Source organism: Cherax quadricarinatus, chromosome 14, assembly GCF_038502225.1.
Source record: "Cherax quadricarinatus isolate ZL_2023a chromosome 14, ASM3850222v1, whole genome shotgun sequence".
Classification (NCBI taxonomy): domain Eukaryota; kingdom Metazoa; phylum Arthropoda; class Malacostraca; order Decapoda; family Parastacidae; genus Cherax; species Cherax quadricarinatus.
Window position 1 is genome coordinate 38,316,067 of NC_091305.1, and position 25,295 is coordinate 38,341,361.

Consider the following 25,295-nt stretch of genomic DNA (forward strand, 5'->3'; position numbering starts at 1 on the left):
ATTTTAATAATAAATACAGTGGACCCCCGCATACCGCTGGCATCACATAACGATTAATCCGCATACCGCTTGCTTTAATCGCAAAAATTTTGCCTCGCATACCGCTTAAAAACCCGCTCACCGCTGTTCGTCCGAGACGCGTCCAATGTGCGCCTTAGCCAGCCTCACATGTTCCGCCAGTGGCATTGTTTACCAGCCAGCCTCCGCGGTAGCATCCAAGCATACAATCGTAACATTTCGTATTATTACAGTGTTTTTGGTGATTTTATCTGGAAAATAAGTGACCATGGGCCCCAAGAAAGCTTCTAGTGCCAACCCTACAGCAATAAGGGTGAGAATTACTATAGAGATGAAGAAAAAGATCATTGATAAGTATGAAAGTGGAGTGCGTGTCTCCGAGCTGGCCAGGTTGTATAATAAACCCCAATCAACCATCGCTACTATTGGTGGTACAGCTGCTGCTGCTGCACTGTCAGCTGCTGCTGCTGCTGTAGCATCGTCTGCTGCTGCTGTAGCATCGTCTGCTGCTGCTGTAGCACTGTCAGCTGCTGCTGCTGCTGTAGCATCGTCTGCTGCTGCTGTAGCATCGTCTGCTGCTGCTGTAGCATCGTCTGCTGCTGCTGTAGCATCGTCTGCTGCTGCTGTAGCACTGTCAGCTGCTGCTGCTGCTGTAGCATCGTCTGCTGCTGCTGTAGCATCGTCTGCTGCTGCTGTAGCATCGTCTGCTGCTGCTGTAGCACTGTTGTTGGTGTGGCTTATTGAGAATATACCAAGAAACAATTAACCCCAGAGGATTTGCCACCCAGGATAACCCAAAAAAGTCAGTGTCATCGAAGACTGTCTAACTTATTTCCATTGGGGTCCTTAATCTTGTCTCCCAGGATGCAACCCACACCAGTCGACTAACACCCAGGTGAACAGGGAAAAATGCCTGGAACTAGTGCTCATATTGGTGAATTTAAAGCCAGCAAAGGTTGGTTTGAGAGATTTAAGAATCGTAGTGACATACACAGTGTGATAAGGCCTGTTCTGGAAGAAAATGCCAAACAGGACCTACAGTACTCCGGAGGAAAAGGCACTCCCAGGACACAGTGTCTCATCAGTCATTGCTGCATCTTCAATAAAGGTAAGTGTCATTTATTCTTCATTTAGTAGACTAGTACATGCACAATATATACTGTGCATGTATTACTCTACTATTGTGCATGTATCCTTCTCTTTGTGTGTAGGAAAATGTATATTTCACGTGGTAAAAATTTTTTTTTCATACTTTTGGGTGTCTTGCACGGATTAATTTGATTTCCATTATTTCTTATGGGGAAAATTCATTCGCATACCGATTATTTCGCATACCAATGAGCCCTCTTGCACGGATTAAAATCGGTATGCGGGGGTCCACTGTACTGTAATAAAAAACTTGTTTAACTAACTTTAACTAGCATGGCAGTCTGTTCGTATGTCCGAATGTTCGTAACTTGAATGTTCGTAAGTAGGGTAGCATCTGTACTATGTACTGTGTGTTGCAGTGTCACTGGTGTGATCCTTGAAGGTGAGCTCTTAACCTGTAAACGGTCCAAACGTATATATACGTTTTTACCGCTAGTGCCCCAAATGTATATATACGTTTTATTTGTCATACATTCAACATTGCCACGATAAGCCTGAGTTGCCTAGACATGAGAGAATGGGTGTGCGCACTCACTGTGAGTGAGTGAGATTAACAAGTTAAGAAAGCCTAGAGAACAAATGGATTTGTCAGTTAAAAATAGGAGAGGAGAGTTATTAAATGGAGAGTTAGAGGTATTGGGAAGATGGAGGGAATATTTTGAGGAATTGTTAAATGTTGATGAAGATAGGGAAGCTGTGATTTCGTGTATAGGGCAAGGAGGAATAACATCTTGTAGGAGTGAGGAAGAGCCAGTTGTGAGTGTGGGGGAAGTTCGTGAGGCAGTAGGTAAAATGAAAGGGGGTAAGGCAGCCGGGATTGATGGGATAAAGATAGAAATGTTAAAAGCAGGTGGGGATATAGTTTTGGAGTGGTTGGTGCAATTATTTAATAAATGTATGGAAGAGGGTAAGGTACCTAGTGATTGGCAGAGAGCATGCATAGTTCCTTTGTATAAAGGCAAAGGGGATAAAAGAGAGTGCAAAAATTATAGGGGGATAAGTCTGTTGAGTGTACCTGGTAAAGTGTATGGTAGAGTTATAATTGAAAGAATTAAGAGTAAGACGGAGAATAGGATAGCAGATGAACAAGGAGGCTTTAGGAAAGGTAGGGGGTGTGTGGACCAGGTGTTTACAGTGAAACATATAAGTGAACAGTATTTAGATAAGGCTAAAGAGGTCTTTGTGGCATTTATGGATTTGGAAAAGGCGTATGACAGGGTGGATAGGGGGGCAATGTGGCAGATGTTGCAAGTGTATGGTGTAGGAGGTAGGTTACTGAAAGCAGTGAAGAGTTTTTACGAGGGTAGTGAGGCTCAAGTTAGAGTATGTAGGAAAGAGGGAAATTTTTTCCCAGTAAAAGTAGGCCTTAGACAAGGATGTGTGATGTCACCGTGGTTGTTTAATATATTTATAGATGGGGTTGTAAGAGAAGTAAATGCGAGGGTCTTGGCAAGAGGCGTGGAGTTAAAAGATAAAGAATCACACACAAAGTGGGAGTTGTCACAGCTGCTCTTTGCTGATGACACTGTGCTTTTGGGAGATTCTGAAGAGAAGCTGCAGAGATTGGTGGATGAATTTGGTAGGGTGTGCAAAAGAAGAAAATTAAAGGTGAATACAGGAAAGAGTAAGGTTATGAGGATAACAAAAAGATTAGGTGATGAAAGATTGAATATCAGATTGGAGGGAGAGAGTATGGAGGAGGTGAACGTATTCAGATATTTGGGAGTGGACATGTCAGCGGATGGGTCTATGAAAGATGAGGTGAATCATAGAATTGATGAGGGAAAAAGAGTGAGTGGTGCACTTAGGAGTCTGTGGAGACAAAGAACTTTGTCCTTAGAGGCAAAGAGGGGAATGTATGAGAGTATAGTTTTACCAACGCTCTTATATGGGTGTGAAGCGTGGGTGATGAATGTTGCAGCGAGGAGAAGGCTGGAGGCAGTGGAGATGTCATGTCTGAGGGCAATGTGTGGTGTGAATATAATGCAGAGAATTCGTAGTTTGGAAGTTAGGAGGAGGTGCGGGATTACCAAAACTGTTGTCCAGAGGGCTGAGGAAGGGTTGTTGAGGTGGTTCGGACATGTAGAGAGAATGGAGCGAAACAGAATGACTTCAAGAGTGTATCAGTCTGTAGTGGAAGGAAGGCGGGGTAGGGGTCGGCCTAGGAAGGGTTGGAGGGAGGGGGTAAAGGAGGTTTTGTGTGCGAGGGGCTTGGACTTCCAGCAGGCATGCGTGAGCGTGTTTGATAGGAGTGAATGGAGACAAATGGTTTTTAATACTTGACGTGCTGTTGGAGTGTGAGCATAGTAACATTTATGAAGGGATTCAGGGAAACCGGCAGGCCGGACTTGAGTCCTGGAGATGGGAAGTACAGTGCCTGCACTCTGAAGGAGGGGTGTTAATGTTGCAGTTTAAAAACTGTAGTGTAAAGCACCCTTCTGGCAAGACAGTGATGGAGTGAATGATGGTGAAAGTTTTTCTTTTTCGGGCCACCCTGCCTTGGTGGGAATCGGCCAGTGTGATAATAAAAAACTATTGAAGTCTTAAATGTTATTGCTTACAGAACTGGTCTTGACGTGGTCCACTTGACTGGTCGTGGTGTGGTCCACTTGACTGGTCTTGGTGTAGTCTACTTGACTGTTCAAGCAATTTATAACTGTCATTGTTTACAGGATCGGTCTTGGCGTGGTGCACGTGACTGTCCAAACAATTTACCATGCCACATGCTGCCCAGGGAGTGTCTTGACTGTAATTTTAACTGCAGTTGTGAATATGGTCACCACATCAATGTTACCTGTCAGCCTAAAAAAGACCTTGACTGTGAGGTGAGTTGCCAGAGTAGTGTGAATAATATTGTCACTCATATTGTGTAGCTGTAGGTAGTAGGTTGGTAGACAGCAACCACCCCGGGAGGTACTACTGTCCTGCCAAGTGAGTGTAAAACGAAAGCCTGTAATTGTTTTACATGATGGTAGGATTGCTGGTGTCTTTTGTCTGTCTCATAAATATGCAAGGTTTCAGGTACGTCTTGCTACTTCTACTTACACTTAGGTTACACTACACATACATGTACAAGCATATATATACACACCCCTCTGGGTTTTCTTCTATTTTCTTACTAGTTCTTGTTCTTGTTTATTTCCGCTCATCTCCATGGGGAAGTGGAACAGAATTCTTCCTCCGTAAGCCATGCGTGTTGTAAGAGGCGACTAAAATGCCGGGAGCAAGGGGCTAGTAACCTCTTCTCCTGTATATATTACTAAATGTAAAAGGAGAAACTTTCGTTTTTCCTTTTGGGCCACCCCGCCTCGGTGGGATACGGCTGGTGTGTTGAAAGAAAGAAAGATAAATATGCAAGATTACAGATACGTCTTGCTGCTTCTACTTACACTTAGGTCACACTACAAGCATATGTATACACACCCCTCTGGGTTTTCTTCTATTTTCTTACTAGTTCTTGTTCTTTTTTATTTCCTCTTATCTCCATGGGGGAGTGGAACAGAATTCTTCCTCTGTAAGCCATGCATGTTGTAAGAGGTGACTAAAATGCCAGGAGCAAGGGGCTAGTAACCCCTTCTCCTGTATATATTACTAAATGTGAAAGGAGAAACTTTCGTTTTTCCTTTTGGGCCACCCCGCCTCGGTGGGATACAGCCGATGTGTTAAAAGAAAGAAGTACAGGAGGGCCTTACTTATACAGCAGATCAGGTTCTGGGTACTCCCATCAAGTGAAAATCACTGTAAAGTGAAACATAAGCTTTTTTCACTTTCAAATAAATATAAAACCCTGATAACATGTTTACAGTACCATATATTAAGTGAGCAATAGAGCTAGGCCTAAAAAATACATATACAGTGGAACCTTGGTACCTGAATAACTCCCTACTTGAACAATTTGGTATTCAAATGCTCTTCGGTAAAAAAATCACTTGGTAGTTGACCATTTGCTCAGCACTCGACCAAACAAACACAACCTTCCAGAACCAGAGCTGGAAGAGCTGCTAACTTTCCTATGGTGTAGAAATATACCTAGTTGGATGAATCTTATTGTGGCTAGCTGGTCTAGTGGCTAACGCGACGGGCTGGAGTTTTGAGACTCTGTAACCGCGGGTTCAATCCCGGCCGGGGGTATGGTTTATTTGCAATCGTGTCATTACGATTTCTTGAGTCATGTTGACGGCAGTGAAGGGACTTGAGCTAGAGTTCGTCACGGCCACGCTAGCTGGAGATTCGTCTGTAAAAACTTGCATTTGTGGTCACAGAGGTGCCTGTGCTAACTTTCCTATGGTGTAGAAATATACCTAGTTGGATGAATCTTATTGTGGCTAGCTGGTCTAGTGGCTAACGTGACGGGCTGGAGTTTTGAGACTCTATGACCGCGGGTTCAATCCCGGCCGGGGGTATGGTTTATTGCTAAGTATGAATGTGGAGTGCGTGTCTCTGAGCTGGTCAGGTTGTATAATAAACCCCAATCAACCATCGCTACTATTGTGGGCAAGAAAACGGCAATCAAGGAAGCTGTTCTTGCTAAAGGTGCAACTATGCTTTCGAAACTGAGATCACAAGCGGTAGATGATGTTGAGAGACTCTTATTGGTGTGGATAAATGAGAAACAGATAGCAGGAGATAGCATCTCTCAAGCGATCATATGTGAAAAGGCTAGGAAGTTGCATGACGATTTAATTAAAAAAATGCCAGCAACTAGTGATGTGAGTGAATTTAAGGCCAGCAAAGGTTGGTTTGAGAGATTTAAGAAGCGTAGTGGCATTCATAGTGTGATAAGGCATGGTGAAGCTGCCAGTTCGGACCACAAAGCGGCTGAAAAATATGTGCAATAATTCAAGGAGTACATAGACGTGAAGGACTGAAACCTGAACAAGTGTTTAATTGTGACAGAACAGGCCTGTTTTGGAAGAAAATGCCAAGCAGGACGTACATTACTCAGGAGGAAAAGGCACTCCCAGGACATAAGCCTATGAAAGACAGGCTTACTCTGTTGATGTGTGCCAATGCTAGTGGTGATTGCAAAGTGAAGCCTTTATTGGTGTATCACTCTGAAACTCCCAGAGTGTTCAGGAAAAACAATGTCGTCAAGGCTAATTTGTGTGTGCTGTGGAAGGCAAACAGTAAGGCATGGGTCACTAGGGACTTTTTCTATGACTGGTTACACCATGCATTTGGCCCCAATGTGAAAAATTACCTAATTGAAAAGAAATTAGACATTAAGTGCCTCCTGGTATTAGACAATGCTCCTGGTCATCCTTCAGACTTGGCAGAGTGACTTTCTAGGGACATGAGCTTCATTAAGGTGAAGTTTTTGCCTCCTAATACCACTCCTCTCCTGCAGCCCATGGACCAGCAGGTCATTTCCAACTTCAAGAAACTGTACACAAAAGCTATGTTTGAAAGGTGCTTTGTAGTGACCTCAGAAACTCATCTGACTCTAAGAGAGTTTTGGAAAGATCATTTTACCATCCTCAATTGTGTAAACATTATAGGTAAGGCTTGGGAGGAAGTGACTAAGAGGACCTTGAACTCTGCTTGGAAAAAACTGTGGCCAGAATGTGCAGACAAAAGGGATTTTGAAGGGTTTGAGGCTAACCCTGAGAATCCTATGCCAGCTGAGGAATCCATTGTGGCATTGGGGAAGTCCTTGGGGTTGGAGGTTAGTGGGGAGGATGTGGAAGAGCTGGTGGAGGAGGACAATGAAGAACTAACCACTGATGAGCTGCTAGATCATCTTGAACAGCAAGAGGCCAGACCTGAGGAAACTGCTTCGGAGGAGGGGATAGAGAAATTGAAGAAGTTGCCTACTTCTAAGATTAAGGAAATGTGTGCAAAGTGGCTTGAAGTGCAAACCTTTTTTGATGAAAATCACCTGACACAGCTACTGCAAGCCGTGTTGGCAACCTGTACACTGACAATGTTGTGAACCACTTTAGGAAAGTCATAAAGGAACGAGAGGTACAGGTATCTATGGACAGATATGTTGTGCGACAGAAGTCCAGTGACTCTGAAGCTGGTCCTAGTGGCATTAAAAGAACAAAGGAAGTAACCCCAGAAAAAGACTTGCTACCTCAAGTGCTAATGGAAGGGGATTCTGCTTCTAAACACTAAGAAGATCAACGGTCTCCCCTCCTCCCATCCCATCAATCATCACCAGATCTTCAATAAAGGCAAATGTCATGTAACTGTGCATGTCTTCTTCAGTTTGTGTGTATAAAATTAATATTTCATGTGGTAAAATTTTTTTTTTCAATACTTTGGGGTGTCTTGCATGGATTAATTTGATTTCCATTATTTCTTATGGGGAAAATTAACTTGACTAACGATTATTTCGATTAACGATGAGCTCTCAGGAATGGATTAATATCGCTGGTTGAGGGTCCACTGTATATTTTTCAATCATGTTGGTATTTTATACAATTTATCTTCATGTCTTCTAGTCTCTGAGCTCACTGGTATACCTTGTAGTCCTTGAGTGTGTTGCTATCCCTACAGCTGCAGGATGAGCTGGAGCCAGAGTACCTTAGTTGATGTAGTTCTAAAGTTACATTTTCCAGTACACTAGTTCACAACCCAGTACACCAGTTCACAACCCAGTACACCAGTTCTCAACCCAGTACACCAGTTCACAACCCAGTACACCAGTTCTCAACCCAGTACACCAGTTCACAACCCAGTACACCAGTTCTCAACCCAGTACACCAGTTCACAACCCAGTACACCAGTTCTCAACCCAGTACACCAGTTCACAACCCAGTACACCAGTTCTCAACCCAGTACACCAGTTCTCAACCCAGTACACCAGTTCTCAACCCAGTACACCAGTTCTCAACCCAGTACACCAGTTCTCAACCCAGTACACCAGTTCTCAACCCAGTACACCAGTTCACAACCCAGTACATCAGTTCTCAACCCAGTACACCAGTTCTCAACCCAGTACATCAGTTCTCAACCCAGTACACCAGTTCTCAACCCAGTACATCAGTTCTCAACCCAGTACACCAGTTCTCAACCCAGTACACCAGTTCTCAACCCAGTACACCAGTTCTCAACCCAGTACACCAGTTCACAACCCAGTACATCAGTTCTCAACCCAGTACACCAGTTCTCAACCCAGTACATCAGTTCTCAACCCAGTACACCAGTTCTCAACCCAGTACATCAGTTCTCAACCCAGTACACCAGTTCTCAACCCAGTACACCAGTTCTCAACCCAGTACACCAGTTCTCAACCCAGTACACCAGTTCACAACCCAGTACATCAGTTCTCAACCCAGTACACCAGTTCTCAACCCAGTACATCAGTTCTCAACCCAGTACACCAGTTCTCAACCCAGTACATCAGTTCACAACCCAGTACATCAGTTCTCAACCCAGTACACCAGTTCTCAACCCAGTACATCAGTTCACAACCCAGTACACCAGTTCCCAACCCAGTACACCAGTTCTCAACCCAGTACACCAGTTCTCAACCCAGTACACCAGTTCCCAACCCAGTACACCAGTCCCCAACCCAGTACACCAGTTCACAACCCAGTACACCAGTTCCCAACCCAGTACACCAGTTCACAACCCAGTACATCAGTTCACAACCCAGTACACCAGTTCCCAACCCAGTACACCAGTTCTCAACCCAGTACACCAGTTCTCAACCCAGTACACCAGTTCTCAACCCAGTACACCAGTTCCCAACCCAGTACACCAGTTCTCAACCCAGTACACCAGTTCTCAACCCAGTACACCAGTTCTCAACCCAGTACACCAGTTCTCAACCCAGTACACCAGTTCTCAACCCAGTACACCAGTTCTCAACCCAGTACACCAGTTCTCAACCCAGTACACCAGTTCTCAACCCAGTACACCATTTCTCAACCCAGTACACCAGTTCTCAACCCAGTACACCAGTTCTCAACCCAGTACATCAGTTCACAATATAGTGCACCAGTTCCCAACCCAGTACACGAGTTCTCAACCCAGTACACCAGTTCTCAACCCAGTACACCAGTTCTCAACCCAGTACATCAGTTCACAATATAGTGCACCAGTTCCCAACCCAGTACACGAGTTCTCAACCCAGTACACCAGTTCTCAACCCAGTACACCAGTTCACAACCCAGTACATCAGTTCACAATATAGTGCACCAGTTCCCAACCCAGTACACGAGTTCTCAACCTAGTACACCAGTTCTCAACCCAGTACACCAGTTCTCAATCCAGTACACAAGTTCACAACCCAGTACATCAGTTCACAATATAGTGCACCAGTTCCCAACCCAGTACACGAGTTCTCAACCCAGTACACCAGTTCTCAACCCAGTACACCAGTTTACAACTCAATACATCAGTTCACAACCCAGTACACCAGTTCTCAACCCAGTACACCAGTTCTCAACCCAGTACACCAGTTCTCAACCCAGTACACCAGTTCACAACCCAGTACACCAGTTCTCAACCCAGTACACCAGTTCTCAACCCAGTACACCAGTTCTCAACCCAGTACACCAGTTTACAACTCAATACATCAGTTCACAACCCAGTACACTGGTTCACACACCATTACATCTTACACAACATGTCACTATGACAATATATTGAAGTTTTCAATTTTATTACTTATGACATAAATTTTGGTAAAACACTGTAGTTGTAACAACTACAGTAAAACACTGTAGTTGTAACAACTACAGTAAATACTTTCTGCTGTGTCAACAATTTTCACATTCAGAATTCCTTGTTGTTCTTATACACACAAATATACATTTTCTCCTGCCTTTTACATTGTATAATAATAATAATAATAATAATAATAATAATAATAATAATAATAATAATAATAATAATAATAATAATAATAATAATAATATGTTGTGTCTGAGGGCAACATGCGGTGTGAATGTAATGCAGAGAATCCGTAGTTTGGAAATTAGAAGGAGGTGCGGGAATACTAAAAGTATTATCTAGAGGGCTGAGGAGGGGTTGTTGAGGTGATTCGGACATTTAGAAAGAATGGTATAAAACAGAATGACTTGGAGAGAGTATAAATCTGTAGTGGAGGGAAGGTGGGGTAGGGGTTGGCCTAGGAAAAGTTGGAGGGAAGGGGTAAAGGAGGTTTTGTGTACGAGATGCTTGGACTTCCAGCAAGTATGTGTGAGCATGTTAGATAGGTGAGACTGGAGACAAATGGTTTTTATGAATTGATGTGGTGTTGGAATGTGAGCAAAGTAACATTTACGAAGGGGTTCAGGGAAACCGGTGAACCGGACTTGAGTCCTGGAGGTGGGAAGTACAGTGCCTGCACACTAAAGGTGGGAAGTACAGTGCTTGCACTCTGAAGGAGGGATGTTAATGTTGCAGTTTTATAACTGTAGTGTAGGCACGCCTCTGGCAAGACAGTGATGGAGTGAATGATGATGATGAAAATGTTTCTTCTTTTTCGGGTCACCCTGCCTTGGTGGTCACCCTGCCTTGGTGGTCACCCTGCCTTGGTGGTCACCCTGCCTTGGTGGTCACCCTGCCTTGGTGGTCACCCTGCCTTGGTGGGAAATGGCCGATGTGTTAATACAGCCTCTCCTTTCTTAACGATGTGCTTGTTTACCGATCGCTCGAACTTACAACCAGCTCTCCAACCAGTATGCAAACCTAAATAATGTATCTTAGAGCTGATTTCCTCTATTCTGTGTATTACAGTATACAGTAAACTACCGTATAAACATTTAAAAATATGTGATGAATGGTTTAGAAAACCAACAAGTTGAAGAATTGAGACACTTCTGCAACATACCTGGAGTTTACCTGGAGAGAGTTCCGGGGGTCAACGCCCCCGCGGCCCGGTCTGTGACCAGGCCTCCTGGTGGATCAGAGCCTGATCAACCAGGCTGTTGCTGCTGGCTGCACGCAAACCAACGTACGAGCCACAGCCCGGCTGATCAGGAACTGACTTTAGGTGCTTGTCCAGTGCCAGCTTGAAGACTGCCAGGGGTCTGTTGGTAATCCCCCTTATGTGTGCTGGGAGGCAGTTGAACAGTCTCGGGCCCCTGACACTTATTGTATGGTCTCTTAACGTGCTAGTGACACCCCTGCTTTTCATTGGGGGGATGGTGCATTGTCTGCCAAGTCTTTTGCTTTCGTAGTGAGTGATTTTCGTGTGCAAGTTCGGTACTAGTCCCTCTAGGATTTTCCAGGTGTATATAATCATGTATCTCTCCCTCCTGCGTTCCAGGGAATACAGGTTTAGGAACCTCAAGCGCTCCCAATAATTGAGGTGTTTTATCTCCGTTATGCGCGCCGTGAAAGTTCTCTGTACATTTTCTAGGTCGGCAATTTCACCTGCCTTGAAAGGTGCTGTTAGTGTGCAGCAATATTCCGGCCTAGATAGAACAAGTGACCTGAAGAGTGTCATCATGGGCTTGGCCTCCCTAGTTTTGAAGGTTCTCATTATCCATCCTGTCATTTTTCTAGCAGATGCGATTGATACAATGTTATGGTCCTTGAAGGTGAGATCTTCCGACATGATCACTCCCAGGTCTTTGACGTTGGTGTTTCGCTCTATTTTGTGGCCAGAATTTGTTTTGTACTCTGATGAAGATTTAATTTCCTCATGTTTACCATATCTGAGTAATTGAAATTTCTCATCGTTGAACTTCATATTGTTTTCTGCAGCCCACTGAAAGATTTGGTTGATGTCCGCCTGGAGCTTTGCAGTGTCTGCAATGGAAGACACTGTCATGCAGATTCGGGTGTCATCTGCAAAGGAAGACACGGTGCTGTGGCTGACATCCTTGTCTATATCGGATATGAGGATGAGGAACAAGATGGGAGCGAGTACTGTGCCTTGTGGAACAGAGCTTTTCACCGTATCTGCCTCGGACTTTACTCTGTTGACGACTACTCTCTGTGTTCTGTTAGTGAGGAAATTATAGATCCATCGACCGACTTTTCCTGTTATTCCTTTAGCACGCATTTTGTGCGCTATTACGCCATGGTCACACTTGTCGAAGGCTTTTGCAAAGTCTGTATATATTACATCTGCATTCTTTTTGTCTTCTAGTGCATTTAGGACCTTGTCGTAGTGATCCAATAGTTGAGACAGACAGGAGCAACCTGTTCTAAACCCATGTTGCCCTGGGTTGTGTAACTGATGGGTTTCTAGATGGGTGGTGATCTTGTTTCTTAGGACCCTTTCAAAGATTTTTATGATATGGGATGTTAGTGCTATTGGTCTGTAGTTCTTTGCTGTTGCTTTACTGCCCCCTTTGTGGAGTGGGGCTATGTCTGTTGTTTTTAGTAACTGTGGGACGACCCTCGTGTCCATGCTCCCTCTCCATAGGATGGAAAAGGCTCGTGATAGGGGCTTCTTGCAGTTCTTGATGAACACAGAGTTCCATGAGTCTGGCCCTGGGCCAGAGTGCATGGGCATGTCATTTATCGCCTGTTCGAAGTCATTTGGCATCAGGATAACATCGGATAGGCTTGTGTTAATCAAATTTTGTGGCTCTCTCATAAAAAATTCATTTTGATCTTCGACTCTCAGTCTGGTTAGCGGCTTGCTAAAAACTGAGTCATATTGGGACTTGAGTAGCTCACTCATTTCCTTGCTGTCATCTGTGTAGGACCCATCTTGTTTAAGTAGGGGCCCAATACTGGACGTTGTTCTCAATTTTGATTTGGCATAGGAGAAGAAATACTTTGGGTTTCTTTCGATTTCATTTATGGCTTTTAGTTCTTCCCGCGATTCCTGACTCCTAAAGGATTCTTTTAGCTTAAGTTCGATGCTTGCTATTTCTCTGACCAGTGTCTCCCTACGCATTTCAGATATATTGACCTCTTTTAGCCGCTCTGTTATTCTTTTCCGTCGCCTGTAAAGGGAGCGCCTGTCTCTTTCTATTTTACATCTACTCCTTCTTTTTCTTAGAGGAATAAGCCTTGTGCATACATCGAGTGCCACCGAGTTAATCTGTTCTAGGCATAAGTTGGGGTCTGTGTTGCTTAGTATATCTTCCCAGCTTATATCGGTTAGGACTTGGTTTACTTGGTCCCACTTTATGTTTTTGTTATTGAAGTTGAATTTGGTGAATGCTTCCTCGTGACTAATCTCATTATGTCGGTCTGGGGCTCCGCGCATACATGACTGAACCTCAATTATGTTGTGATCTGAGTATATTGTTTTTGATATGGTGACATTTCTTATCAGATCATCATTGTTAGTGAAGATGAGGTCTAGTGTATTCTCCAGTCTAGTAGGCTCTATTATTTGCTGGTTTAAATTGAATTTTGTGCAGAGATTTAAAAGCTCTTGTGAGTGTGAGTTTTCATCAGAGCTGCCTCCTGGTGTTATTACTGCAACAATATTATTTGCTATATTCCTCCATTTTAGGTGCCTTAAGTTGAAATCCCCCAGGAGCAAGATGTTGGGTGCAGGAGCTGGAAGATTTTCCAGACAGTGGTCAATTTTTAACAGCTGTTCCTGGAATTGCTGGGATGTTGCATCCGGAGGCTTGTAGACTACCACAATGGCTAGGTTTTGGTTCTCGACCTTTACTGCTAAAACTTCCACTACATCATTTGAGGCATTTAGCAGTTCTGTGCAAACAAGTGACTCTGCAATGTACAGGCCAACCCCCCCCCCTTTTGCCTGTTCACTCTGTCACATCTGTATAGGTTGTAACCTGGGATCCATATTTCGTTGTCCAAGTGATCCTTTATGTGGGTCTCAGTGAAAGCCGCGAACATTGCCTTTGCCTCTGCAAGCAGTCCACGGATGAAAGGTATTTTGTTGTTTGTTGCTGGCTTTAGACCCTGTATATTTGCCAAGAAGAATGTTATCGGACTGGTGGTATTGTTGGTACTGGGGGGGGGATTTTTTTTCCGGCATTAGTATCTGTATCTGTTGGTTTGGAGTGGAGGCCATCGACTGTGGTTCCACTCCAGGAATGACTGGATTTGGTGTACGATTTCTGCCATTTCCTGCCAGTTTTTTTTCCTTCCTGGCACTAAAAAACCTCTCCCTCTTGAGTGGCTGTGGCTACCCAGGTTTTCCCATGGCCTGGATGTTTTGTATCTTTTTGTCCCCTTTAGATGGTATGCCTGGCAATTTAAGTTATAGCACAGTCTTTCCTGTACTGAAGAGGTACACAGTTCAGGGTGAAAAAGCTTACAGGAAGGGAGTTTGCATTTTCCTGTTGTCATATGGGCATGGCATTTTCTAGGGTGGTCATAGTTGCACGTCCCATCTGTTTTTCCAGATTTCCCATGCCAGCAGATACCGAGTGCATAATATGTGCACAGGCTTGGTTTCCGTTTGCCTTGGGTTTCTGTGACTGTATTCCCTGTTGGTGCATGTTTCCCTGTCTTACTTCTATCCTCCCTAGCACCAACAATGGAGCTCCCACCAGTTGTTTTTGGTAATATATCCTCACTATTGCTAGTGGGGTCCTCTTGTTTGCTATTTCCTGCGGTATTTCTAGTTTGCAATATTGGTTTTATCTTATCTTTGACTACACTTGTTTCCCTACTATGGCTCCTGTCCCCTATGAGGTCATTTATATGTATTCCTTCCTGCGTATAATTCCCGACTACCTGGACAAAATCTCCAGCTTCACCATTACTGTCTCCCAGGACAGCATCTCCAGCTTCACCATTACTGTCTCCCAGGACAGCATCTCCAGCTTCACCATTACTGTCTCCCAGGACAGCACCTCCAGCTTCACCATTACTGTCTCCCAGGACAGCACCTCCAGCTTCACCATTACTGTCTCCCAGGACAGCACCTCCAGCTTCACCATTACTGTCTCCCAGGACAGCACTATCAGCCCCCCATTTACTGACTACCAGGACATCATCTCCAGCCTTACAGTTTCTGACTACATGGCCAGTATCAAGGGCAGTACCATTCAGCCCAGACTTTTTAAGTTCCCATCTGTTGTAGAAAACTTCCAGGTTTTCTATGAAAGCAGCTTTGATGTTGACCTCTTTTAATACCCTTGTGATTTTAGTCCACAGATTTATCTCATTTGGGCATACCCAAAAACACTTCCCTGTTTTAATACTACTTGTAGCTAGTTCTTGGATATCTGCACAAGGGGCATGACACCAATTTCCACAAAAATGACAATTTATGCATGTGGAAGCCCATTTGTTTGACTGACCACAGACTACACACAGCTTCATAATGATGTGAATGGTTGATTTACTGCAATTCTACTAGCAACCTCTTGAATATTCTATTAATAACCTCCTTAAATGAAGCTCTAGCTATTTGTATTTCTGTTTCTAACTGTTTTTATATATTGGACAGCTTACCGTAAGAATCTTTATTGAAGAAACGTTTCACCACACAGTTTCTTCAATAAAGATTCCCATATGTTGCATAAGTGTCTCAGCTCTTTAACTGGTCAGTTTTCTAAACCATTCATCACATCTGTCAGACACTGCATCATCATGGGATCTTGATACAAAGAATTCTTCAAAACTTGTCGAACCTTTGGACGAAAACTTATTTAGACTAGTGGATGGTTCCACTATGACCCTGCCTTCTCCTGCTTTGCCTCACCTGACTACAGTATATAAGCCACTGCTATGGCCCTGTGCTGTACTTTCTACAAGATTGCTGGACTGAACACATTGACTGCAGGCTAAGGGACTGATTACCTCAAACTCCTCCTCTCCTTATATCTTCCTGCTTTGTATAGGACTGATGAAACCAGTGTGGCAAAATGTTTCTTCAATAAAGATTCCCATATGTTGCATAAGTGTCTCAATTCTTCAACATTTAAAAATATGCCAGATTTGTAATAAATGGTCCAAAGGTGACATTAAAAAAATATCTAAAGATGTTTGACACAAACCCACTACCAGTATAGTATGCTCCTCACTTACAGACCTACTCTTAGGAATGGAATCCCATTGTTAAGTGAGTAGAGGCTGCAATAAAAAAAAGTAATAATAATGACATGAAAATAATATTTTTTTTGCTTAGGGTAAGAAAGAGTTGACAGTTGGGATGGTGTGTAGATATTGCTACCAGACAGCTTCGTGGGAGCACACCTGCCTGGGCACTGACCAGTGTCTGGCCGTCACTTCCCCCAGGGAAACATTTACGTGAGTCCTCCCTTCATGATTTATACTGCTTCCTCCTATAATATTTATATCATCTACTGCCTTAATATTGACACTATCTACTGCCTTAAAATTTATGCTATCCAGTGCCCTAATGTTGACACATGTTCTACTTTATGACCTGTACACATTCCTACTTTATGATTCACACATATTCTGCTTTATGCCAGCTCCCTAAAGCTATATAAAAACACAACATAAGAATAGAGTAACAATAGCCTTACCGAACCATGCTAGGCAGCTGCTGCTACTCTTACACAACCACACTTACCCACCCACCCACCCACCTACTCATGTGGGTGGGTGCGTGTATGTTTGCTCTGAAAGATGGACAGAGGTGGTGTGTGTGCTCTGAAGGATGGGTAGAGGTGGTGGACGTGCTCTGAAGGATAGATGGAGGTGGTGTGTGTGCTCTAAAGGATTGGTGGAGATGGCCGGTGTGCTCTGAAGGATGGTTGGAGGTGGTATTTGTTCTCTGAGGGATGGGTAAAGGTGTGGGAAAGATGAACATAGGTGGGAAGATGTTTCATCTGATGCACAGGTGAAATTTCTTCCTACCTCCACCCATCCTTAAAGCACAACCACCTCCACCCATCCTTCACAGCACACACCCATCACCACCCATCCTTCACAGTATACATTTAAGTAATTTATATGAATCAATATTTAAAAGAGTGTTATTTTCAGTTCTAACTGCACGGTGAAGAGTGAGGTGGTGTGCCTGGGTAACCGTGTGTTTCCCAAGAAGCTACCATGTAACTGGACCTCGGGATATAAGTGGTCCACAGCGCTCCTCCTCTCCATTACTCTCGGAGGATTTGGTGCTGACAGGTCAGATACTGCAATGTTTACTTTACTCTTAGTGACTGGTGCTGACAGGTAAGAAACTTATAAATAGTAGGTTGGTAGACAGCAACCACTCAGGGAGGTACTACCATCTTGTGGTAGTAGGTCAATAGACACCAACTACCCAGGGAGGTACTACCATCCTGTGGTAGTAGGTTGGTAGACACCAACCACCCAGGGAGGTACTACCATCTTGTGGTAGTAAGTCAATAGACACCAACCACTCAGGGAGGTACTTCCATCTTGTGGTAGTAGGTTGGTAGACACCAACCACTGTGAGGGAAAAGTTCAATAGATAGGAGTAGCGAGGGAGTATATAGTAACAATAGTTTCATTGCCGGCTACTTGTTAAGGTAGGGTAAGTCAAGCTCCCGCTATTCCCGCCTTTTTTCCCCCACCCCGAAAGTGATAGTTTGACTGCCGGCTGCTTGTTAAGGTAGGGTCAGTCTAGCTCCCGCTATCCCTTCCCCTCCTTCTTCCTCCCCCCCCCCGAAAGGTGACGTGTGGGGCTCCGGTCCAAACAGTAATCACTAGACTCACAACTCCCAGCACTACTGTAAGTACATGCCTGCCTTGTATTCTAGTGGATTTATTGGTTGAAAGCTTCACTTTTGACCAATAATAAACTTAGTCCTTTCAGTTTTGCTCTAAGTTGACTGTTGTAATAATCACCACATCTTTTAGGTATTGTACTTATCATGGAGAGTGATTTCTTAAGCAGTGGGTAACCTGTCTATCTTTCCAGCTTGGATGACAGAGAGGGTCACCTGCCAATCAATGAGTAGAACTGATGGAGATGGACTAACATCCTGAGACTTCCCCTTTTTGGATTTAATTACCTGTGCACCTGTATGAAATTGCAAGACGTAACCCCTCATCATTACAGCGGTAAAGAACCTGCTTTCCTGTCATCGGGATAGAATACTCAAGGCTATACTGTGAAGAACTAGCCAGTGGGTTGTAACCAACACCGACCCCCCCACATCATCGGCAACGGCTACAATTTCAACAACCAGTGTCACCAACACCAGACACCCAAGTTTTAAATTAGCGTTGAATTCAGTTATCATTTATATTTTTCATTTTTCATTTTCTTTAATGTAGGATTAATATTTCATATTTAAGTGTTTTATATTTTATATTTTCTATATAATGAAGTGTTTATGTTTGTCTGTTATTATTTCTTTTTCTATTCATTAATTTTCCTGAGGAGGAGCCAGCCTTGGTAATACTGTCTGAAGTTATTACAGGGCTGAGTAAGCCTTCACAAGTGGCGACCTTGCTAGGATCAACTCTACTGAATCAAGATTCAACTCCATCTCGAATCTACCATTGGAACTTCAACGCCACATACCACAGATGGTTACCACCAGCCATGAGTAATCATTCTCTATGGTAGGACTACAGTACAGGTATTTAAAAGATTTGGTGATTGTTATGGTCTCAATTTATTGTAAGTCAAGTCAAGGCAGGAATACTAGTTAATTCTACCATCTATTTTTGTGTGAGCTTGAAACACTTTGGAGGATTAGACTCTAGGGACCCGAGATTTTCCAGTGACAATTTGTTTCATTGAGCTCTTTATTATATCAAGGGAACTGTCATAGGACACTCTTGATTTGTTGGTGAGAAGATTGGATGGTCAAGTGACCCCATTCTACTTACTGTTTGCTCGGAGCCGGCATAGAACCCTTCGTTTTAATTAATACATATTGTTTAATTGAAGCAGGGATCGAGCCCTCTGGTTTATTTACAGTTTGAGCGGAGCAGGAATTGAACCCTCCGTTTTCTTTAATACCCGTTTCATTTCCCCTGATAGTTTAAGTTATTCTTGCAAACATGGAGGAATACCAGTTTTGGATGAACGCTGGAAGTAAGTTAGGAATAACAGGGAAAAATTTAGAATCTTTCATTAGTGCTAGGATCCAGGAAAGACTTGAAAGAGAGAATTGAGAGAGAAGAGAGACAGAAAGGGAAAGAGAAGAGAAAAAGGAGAGAGAGAGAATTGAAAGAGAAGAGAAAAAGGAGAAAGAGAACCTTGAAAGACAGGAGAAAAAGGAGAGAGAGAGAATTGAGAGAGAAATCCAAGAAAGACAGTTAGAAAGAGAAAGAGAAGACAAAAAGGAGCGTGATAGACTTGATCGTGAAGAAAGGGCTAGAGAACGTGAGGAACAGGCTAAAATACGTGAGGAACAGGCTAAAATAAGAGAACTTGAGGAAAGAGCAAAGGATAGAGAAGTTGAGGAAAAAGCTAGAGAACTTGAGTTAATAGAGAGAGAAAAGGATCGCGAGCTCGAAAAATCTCGCCTTGAATTAGAGAATAAAAAGTTAACTTTTACACAACAACAATTAGAGGGAGGAGTAATGGAACAACGTGCAGTCAGTGCACATATTCCAACACCTAATTTACCTCCCTTCACAGAGGGGGAAGACATAACTTCATACATTATCAGGTTTGAAAATACCGCTACCCTCTGTGAATGGCCTGCTGACACCTGGGCTACCAGGTTAGGAATGTTATTTTCTGGTACAGCCTTGAATATCTATGCAACTTTGTCGCAGGATATCATATGTAATTATAACCTACTGAAGAAGGCAATCCTTAAAGCATATCAAAAAACCACTAATTCTTACATGAAAGATTTCAGGTATGCCACCTTACAGCCTGGCCAGAACTTTCAGCAGTTACAGGTAACACTCGTTTGTTCGACTTTTGGATAGAGAGTTCAGGAATTGGTCGCAGTTATGAATCTCTTAGAGACTTCATGGTTGCTGACCAGTTCCTGACAGCTCTTCCCCATCAGATATGAACATTCATCAGAGAACGTAACCTGATTAAAGCTGAGGAAGTTGCTGAGGCTGCTGACCTGTATGCTGAGGCTCACAATTCCTATAAAGACCTAAAGGGATCGAACCCTAAGGGCAAGGGTTCATCAGACCTTAAGAAATCAAAGCCTCTAGTGGAAAGTAAAATGACTTCTATTATTCCTGTTTGTCATTTGTGTGGTGTTAAGGGACATAAACGTCCAGATTGTCCTAAGAAGGTCCAAAAAAGTTGGAAGATGTTTTAAAGACTGTAATGACCAAGCACCCTTCTGTTCAGGAACAGTTAATGGACTTAATGTATCTACCATTTTACGAGACACTGGATGCACATGTATAGTCATTTCTGATAAGCTGTTCCCTAACCTTAAAGAAACTCATTCCTCTGCTATACTTTCAGACTACTTGGGCCATACGGGCACTTTTCCTACCATCCGTTGTTACATTAGGTCTAAATGGTTCACAGGTTGGTCTGAAGCCGTACTAGCTCCCATCACTTCTTGCTCCGTACTAATAGGTAATGTAAAAGGTGCCATTCTTCCTTCTGAGGTTGACCTTTCATCACCAAAGATGGACATAAGTGTTTCAGATCCTCTTCCTGTAGAGTCAGAGAAGCCCCTCGCAAGCTCAGATGAGACAATGTCTCGTGAGATTCATGTGGGATTAAAAACCAGTGATGCTACTCTCGAAAGCGAGGTAGTAGGATCACCGGTTCACTTGTTAGATGAAAGTGAAGATATCACCTCCGATACCATAAATGTCTTGACTAGGGCTCAGACCAAAGCCCAGGCTTCTCCTACTATCCATCCTTTGATTTTCCCTGACTTTAAGCCTTTAGATATATCGAAGGACTCCTTTGTCAATTTTCAACGCAATTGCCCTTCTCTTCAGAATTGCCATAATGCCGCTAAGCAAAATAAAGTTATCCAAAGGAAAAACTTTTCATATAAATTTGAATATATAGAAGGTATCTTGTACAATACCTTCTATATATTCAAATTTATATGAAAAGTTTTTCCTTGTACAAGTCAGTATTCAAATTAAATTCAGATGAGACAGACTATTCCATCTTAGTTGTTCCAAGTCAATGCAGATATTGACGAATGTTTTAATAATTTTCTAAAAAAGACCCAATACCTTTATAACAAGCACTGCCCTAAAAAAACTAAACAGATGACAGCTAAGAGACTGAACAGTCCCTGGCTAACACCCAGCATTCTCAAATCCATAAATACAAAACACCGATATGAAAAACAGTACAGAATGGGTCACATAACCAGAGACCAAACAAAACGTTACTCGTCAATCCTAACCAGCCTGATAAGAAGGGCAAAAAAATTGTATTATGAGAACAGATTATCCAACTTACGAGGTGATATAAAAAAGACCTGGAAGACCCTATCAGAAATTCTGGGAACAAAAAAGATATCACGACATAGCGAAATAAAATTAGCAAAATCAGATGAACCCCAACTCCCACCAACAGAAACAGCAAACAGACTCAATGATTTCTTCTCCACTATAGGTCAAAACCTTGCCAATAAAATCCCAAGCTCAGATACCCCACCAAATGACTACCTCACTGGCAACTACCCGAACACACTGTTCCTAGCTCCGACTAACCCATACGAAGTCTCCCTTATTATCAACGCACTGAAAAACAAGGCAGGAGATTTAAATACCTTACCACCCTTTATATACAAAAAACGTCACAAGTACTATCACCAATCATTGCAACACTCTTTAACAAATCCATTGAATCCTCCACCTTCCCTACAGTTCTCAAAATAGCAAGGGTCACCCCGATCCATAAAGGAGGAGACCAAACAGAGTTGAATAACTATAGGCCAATATCCAGTTTACACCCTCTCTCAAAAATCTTCGAAAAATTAATTCATAAACGAATCTACTACCTCATCTCCCAAAACATTCTCAACCCCTGCCAATTTGGATTCAGGCCTAATAAAAATACTAATGATGCTATTATACACATGCTAGAACATATGTACACTGCAATAGAGAAAAAAGAAGTCCCACTGGGGATCTTCATTGACTTACGTAAAGCTTTTGATACAGTTGACCATGACTTGCTCCACGTAAAATTGTCACACTATGGTATTAGAGGGCACTCCCTCAACTACCTCAAGTCTTACCTCAGCAACAGAAGCCAATATGTGTACGTAAATGGGGCAAGCTCTTCCGCACAACCAATTACAGTTGGTGTCCCACAGGGAAGTGTCCTTGGCCCTCTTCTCTTTCTCCTATACATAAATGACCTACCAAATGCTTCGCAATTACTCAAACCCACACTTTTTGCAGATGACACTACATACGTCTTCTCTCACCCGAGCCCAGTCACGCTAGCCAATACTGTAAACACCGAATTACAGAAAATATCTACCTGGATGAGGACTAACAAACTTACACTAAACATTGACAAAACCTACTTCATTCAGTTTGGTAACAGAGCTACAGATGTACCTCTTAACATAACAATAAACGGATCACCTATCACAAAGCTAACAGAGGGAAAATTCCTAGGAATCCACCTCGATAATAGACTCAAATTTCATACACATATACAACAATGAAGGAGGGGTGTTAATGTTGCAGTTTAAAAACTGTAGTGTAAAGCACCCTTCTGGCAAGACAGTGATGGAGTGAATGATGGTGAAAGTTTTTCTTTTTCAGGCCACCCTGCCTTGGTGGGAATCGGCCAGTGTGATAAAAAAAAAAAAAAAATACAACAAATTTCTAAGAAAATTTCCAAGACTGTAGGCATACTATCGAAGATACGGTACTATGTTCCACAGTCAGCCCTCCTGGCCCTTTATCACTCTCTTATTTACCCCTATCTCACCTATGGAATTTGTGCATGGGGCTCAACAACAATTAACCATCTCAGACCACTAATTACCCAACAAAAGGCTGCAGTTAGAATGATAACAAATTCTCACTACAGGCAACACACTCCACCAATATTCAAAACACTCAACCTACTCACCATACAAAACATCCATACTTATTATTGCACCTATTACATACATAGAACACTTAACTCTGATATTAACCCTCCCCTCAAACATCTCCTTGCCAACCTCAACAGAACGCATGACCATAACACAAGGCACAGATCACTCTTTGATGTTCCTCGTGTCCATCTCACGCTATGCAAAAACTCAATGCACATAAAAGGCCCTAAAATCTGGAATTCATTACCTGTAAATATAAAAGAAACACTACCTGTTTATAAATTCAAGTCTCTTCTCAAAGATCACTTACTCAAAACCAAATAAATACTGAATAACTGAACCTTATAAATTGTATATCCTATATGTTACTCACAATTATATCACACAAATGTTAAACCTAGGACCCAATCTAACTTTATTATTTTTTTAAATACACTACCTAACAGAATACTCCATTCGACTGAATGTACAGCAATGCAAGCAACCATATGACCTGTCTTTGTAATACTCATTTGTGCTTTATAGTTATCTGTTTACAATAATGTTTTATCACTGATTTCATCATTGCTTAGTTAATCTTAAGTTAATTTTAAGCCAGCCCGTAATGCTATGCATATAAGTGGCTTTGGCATGCTGCTCTTACTTGTATTTTTTGTACCTCTGTATGTATGCTTAAATTACTAAATAAATAAATAAATAAATAAGAGAGACTGTTCTTAAAATGGCTCATGACCTGCCAGTGGCCTGATATTTCTCGCATCGTAAAACCTTAAATAAAATTAGGGAAGCCTATTTTCGGCCAAAAATGTCCTCAGATGTCACTACCTATTGTAGATCGTGTAAAGTTTGCCAACTGTCATCCTCCCGAGGTACCAGGCGAGTACCTATGGTCAAAATGCCAGTCTTTACGGTACCTTTTGAAAGAGTAGCTATTGACATCGTTGGTCCTTTATCTCCACTTTCATCTGGGGGACATAGATATATATTAACATTAGTTGATTATGATTCGAGTTTCCCTGAAGCCATACCCTTAAAGACCATAACCACTACAGAGGTGGCTGAAGCCCTTTTGTCCATCTTCTCCAGAGTGGGCATCCCTAGAGAAATTTTGTCTGACCGTGGGACACAATTCACATCTGACTTAATGCAACATCTGTATCAACTTCTGGGAGTGAAGCCTCTCTTCACCACACCCTATCATCCCAGCTGTAATGGGAGGATTGAGCACCAGCATTCGATTCTCAAGTCCATTTTAAGGAAACTTTGCTCCCTTAAACCTAAGGAGTGGCATCGTTACCTACCCTGTGCTTTGTTTGCCATGAGGGAAGTTCCCAGTGACTCTTTGGGGTTTTCACCTTTTGAACTTCTCTATGGTAGACAGGCCAGAGGTCCACTGTCCATCCTTCATGACTTATGGACTAATGAGGAGGTAAATGCTGAGGTTCAGTCTTCTTACCAGTTTCTCCTTGACCTTAGATCCAAACTTGAGGAGACCTCTGACATAGTTTCGAAAAACCTAAGCTTGTCAATGGATCAGTACAAAACCTATTTTGATTCCAAAAGTCAGAGGAGAAGTTTTAAAGTAGGGGATGAAGTTCTTGTACTTTTGCCGATCAAGTCAAATAAATTATTAGTAGCATGGAAAGGTCCATATAAAGTATTAAAAATTTGTGGGAAAGTTGACTACCTCATAGAAGTCAAGGGGAAACCTAAGCTTTATCATATCAACATCCTTAAGAAATATTACCGAAGAAATTCGGTTAACTGCCTTAATAACTTTGACTTAGTTTTTCCACACGAACTTGATACGACAACTGAAGAATGTAAGGTGTGAGTAATTGACACCTCTAACTTAGACTATGATGAAGAACTACATGACTTGGTGACTCTTGACCACTCGGATGCAACCAACATTAATATTAATGAATCTTTGGATGACCATAAGAGACATGAACTACTTCAATGTGTGAGTAACTTTTCAGACGTCTTTACTGATATTCCAGGTGTTACCTCCACGGTAGTCCATAAGATTGACTTAGTGACGGACAATCCTATCAAACGAAAATTATACCCAGTTCCAGTTCACCTTAGGGATGCATTTGACTGAGAGGTAGACAAATTATTAAAACTAAAGATCATTGAACCTTCAGTATCTTCATGTTGTTCACCAGTAGTCATGGTTAAGAAGGAGGATAATTCATATAGACTTGCTATTGACTTCAGAGGCCTTAATGCTATAACTCGGTGGGATGCTGAGCCTATGCCCTTAATAGATAGCGATCTACACAAATTTTATGACGCTTCCTTCTTTTCAGAGATTGATATTGCGCAGGCATATCATCAAGTAATGTTAGATCCTTCTTCTAA

The 25,295-nt window shown here is 42.5% G+C and overlaps 1 protein-coding gene across 1 annotated transcript in view; it reads left to right on the top strand.

The window, feature by feature from the left end:
• Window positions 1-17,170, top strand: part of LOC128694981 (TM2 domain-containing protein 3-like) — a 44,936-nt gene extending 27,766 nt beyond the window's left edge. The window contains exons 3-5 of the mRNA XM_070085030.1: window positions 3,840-3,992; window positions 16,148-16,269; window positions 16,975-17,170. Of these exons, the coding sequence (XP_069941131.1) occupies window positions 3,840-3,992; window positions 16,148-16,269; window positions 16,975-17,170 (471 nt within the window). The remainder of the gene's footprint in view (window positions 1-3,839; window positions 3,993-16,147; window positions 16,270-16,974) is intronic.
• Window positions 17,171-25,295: the final 8,125 nt, after the last annotated feature.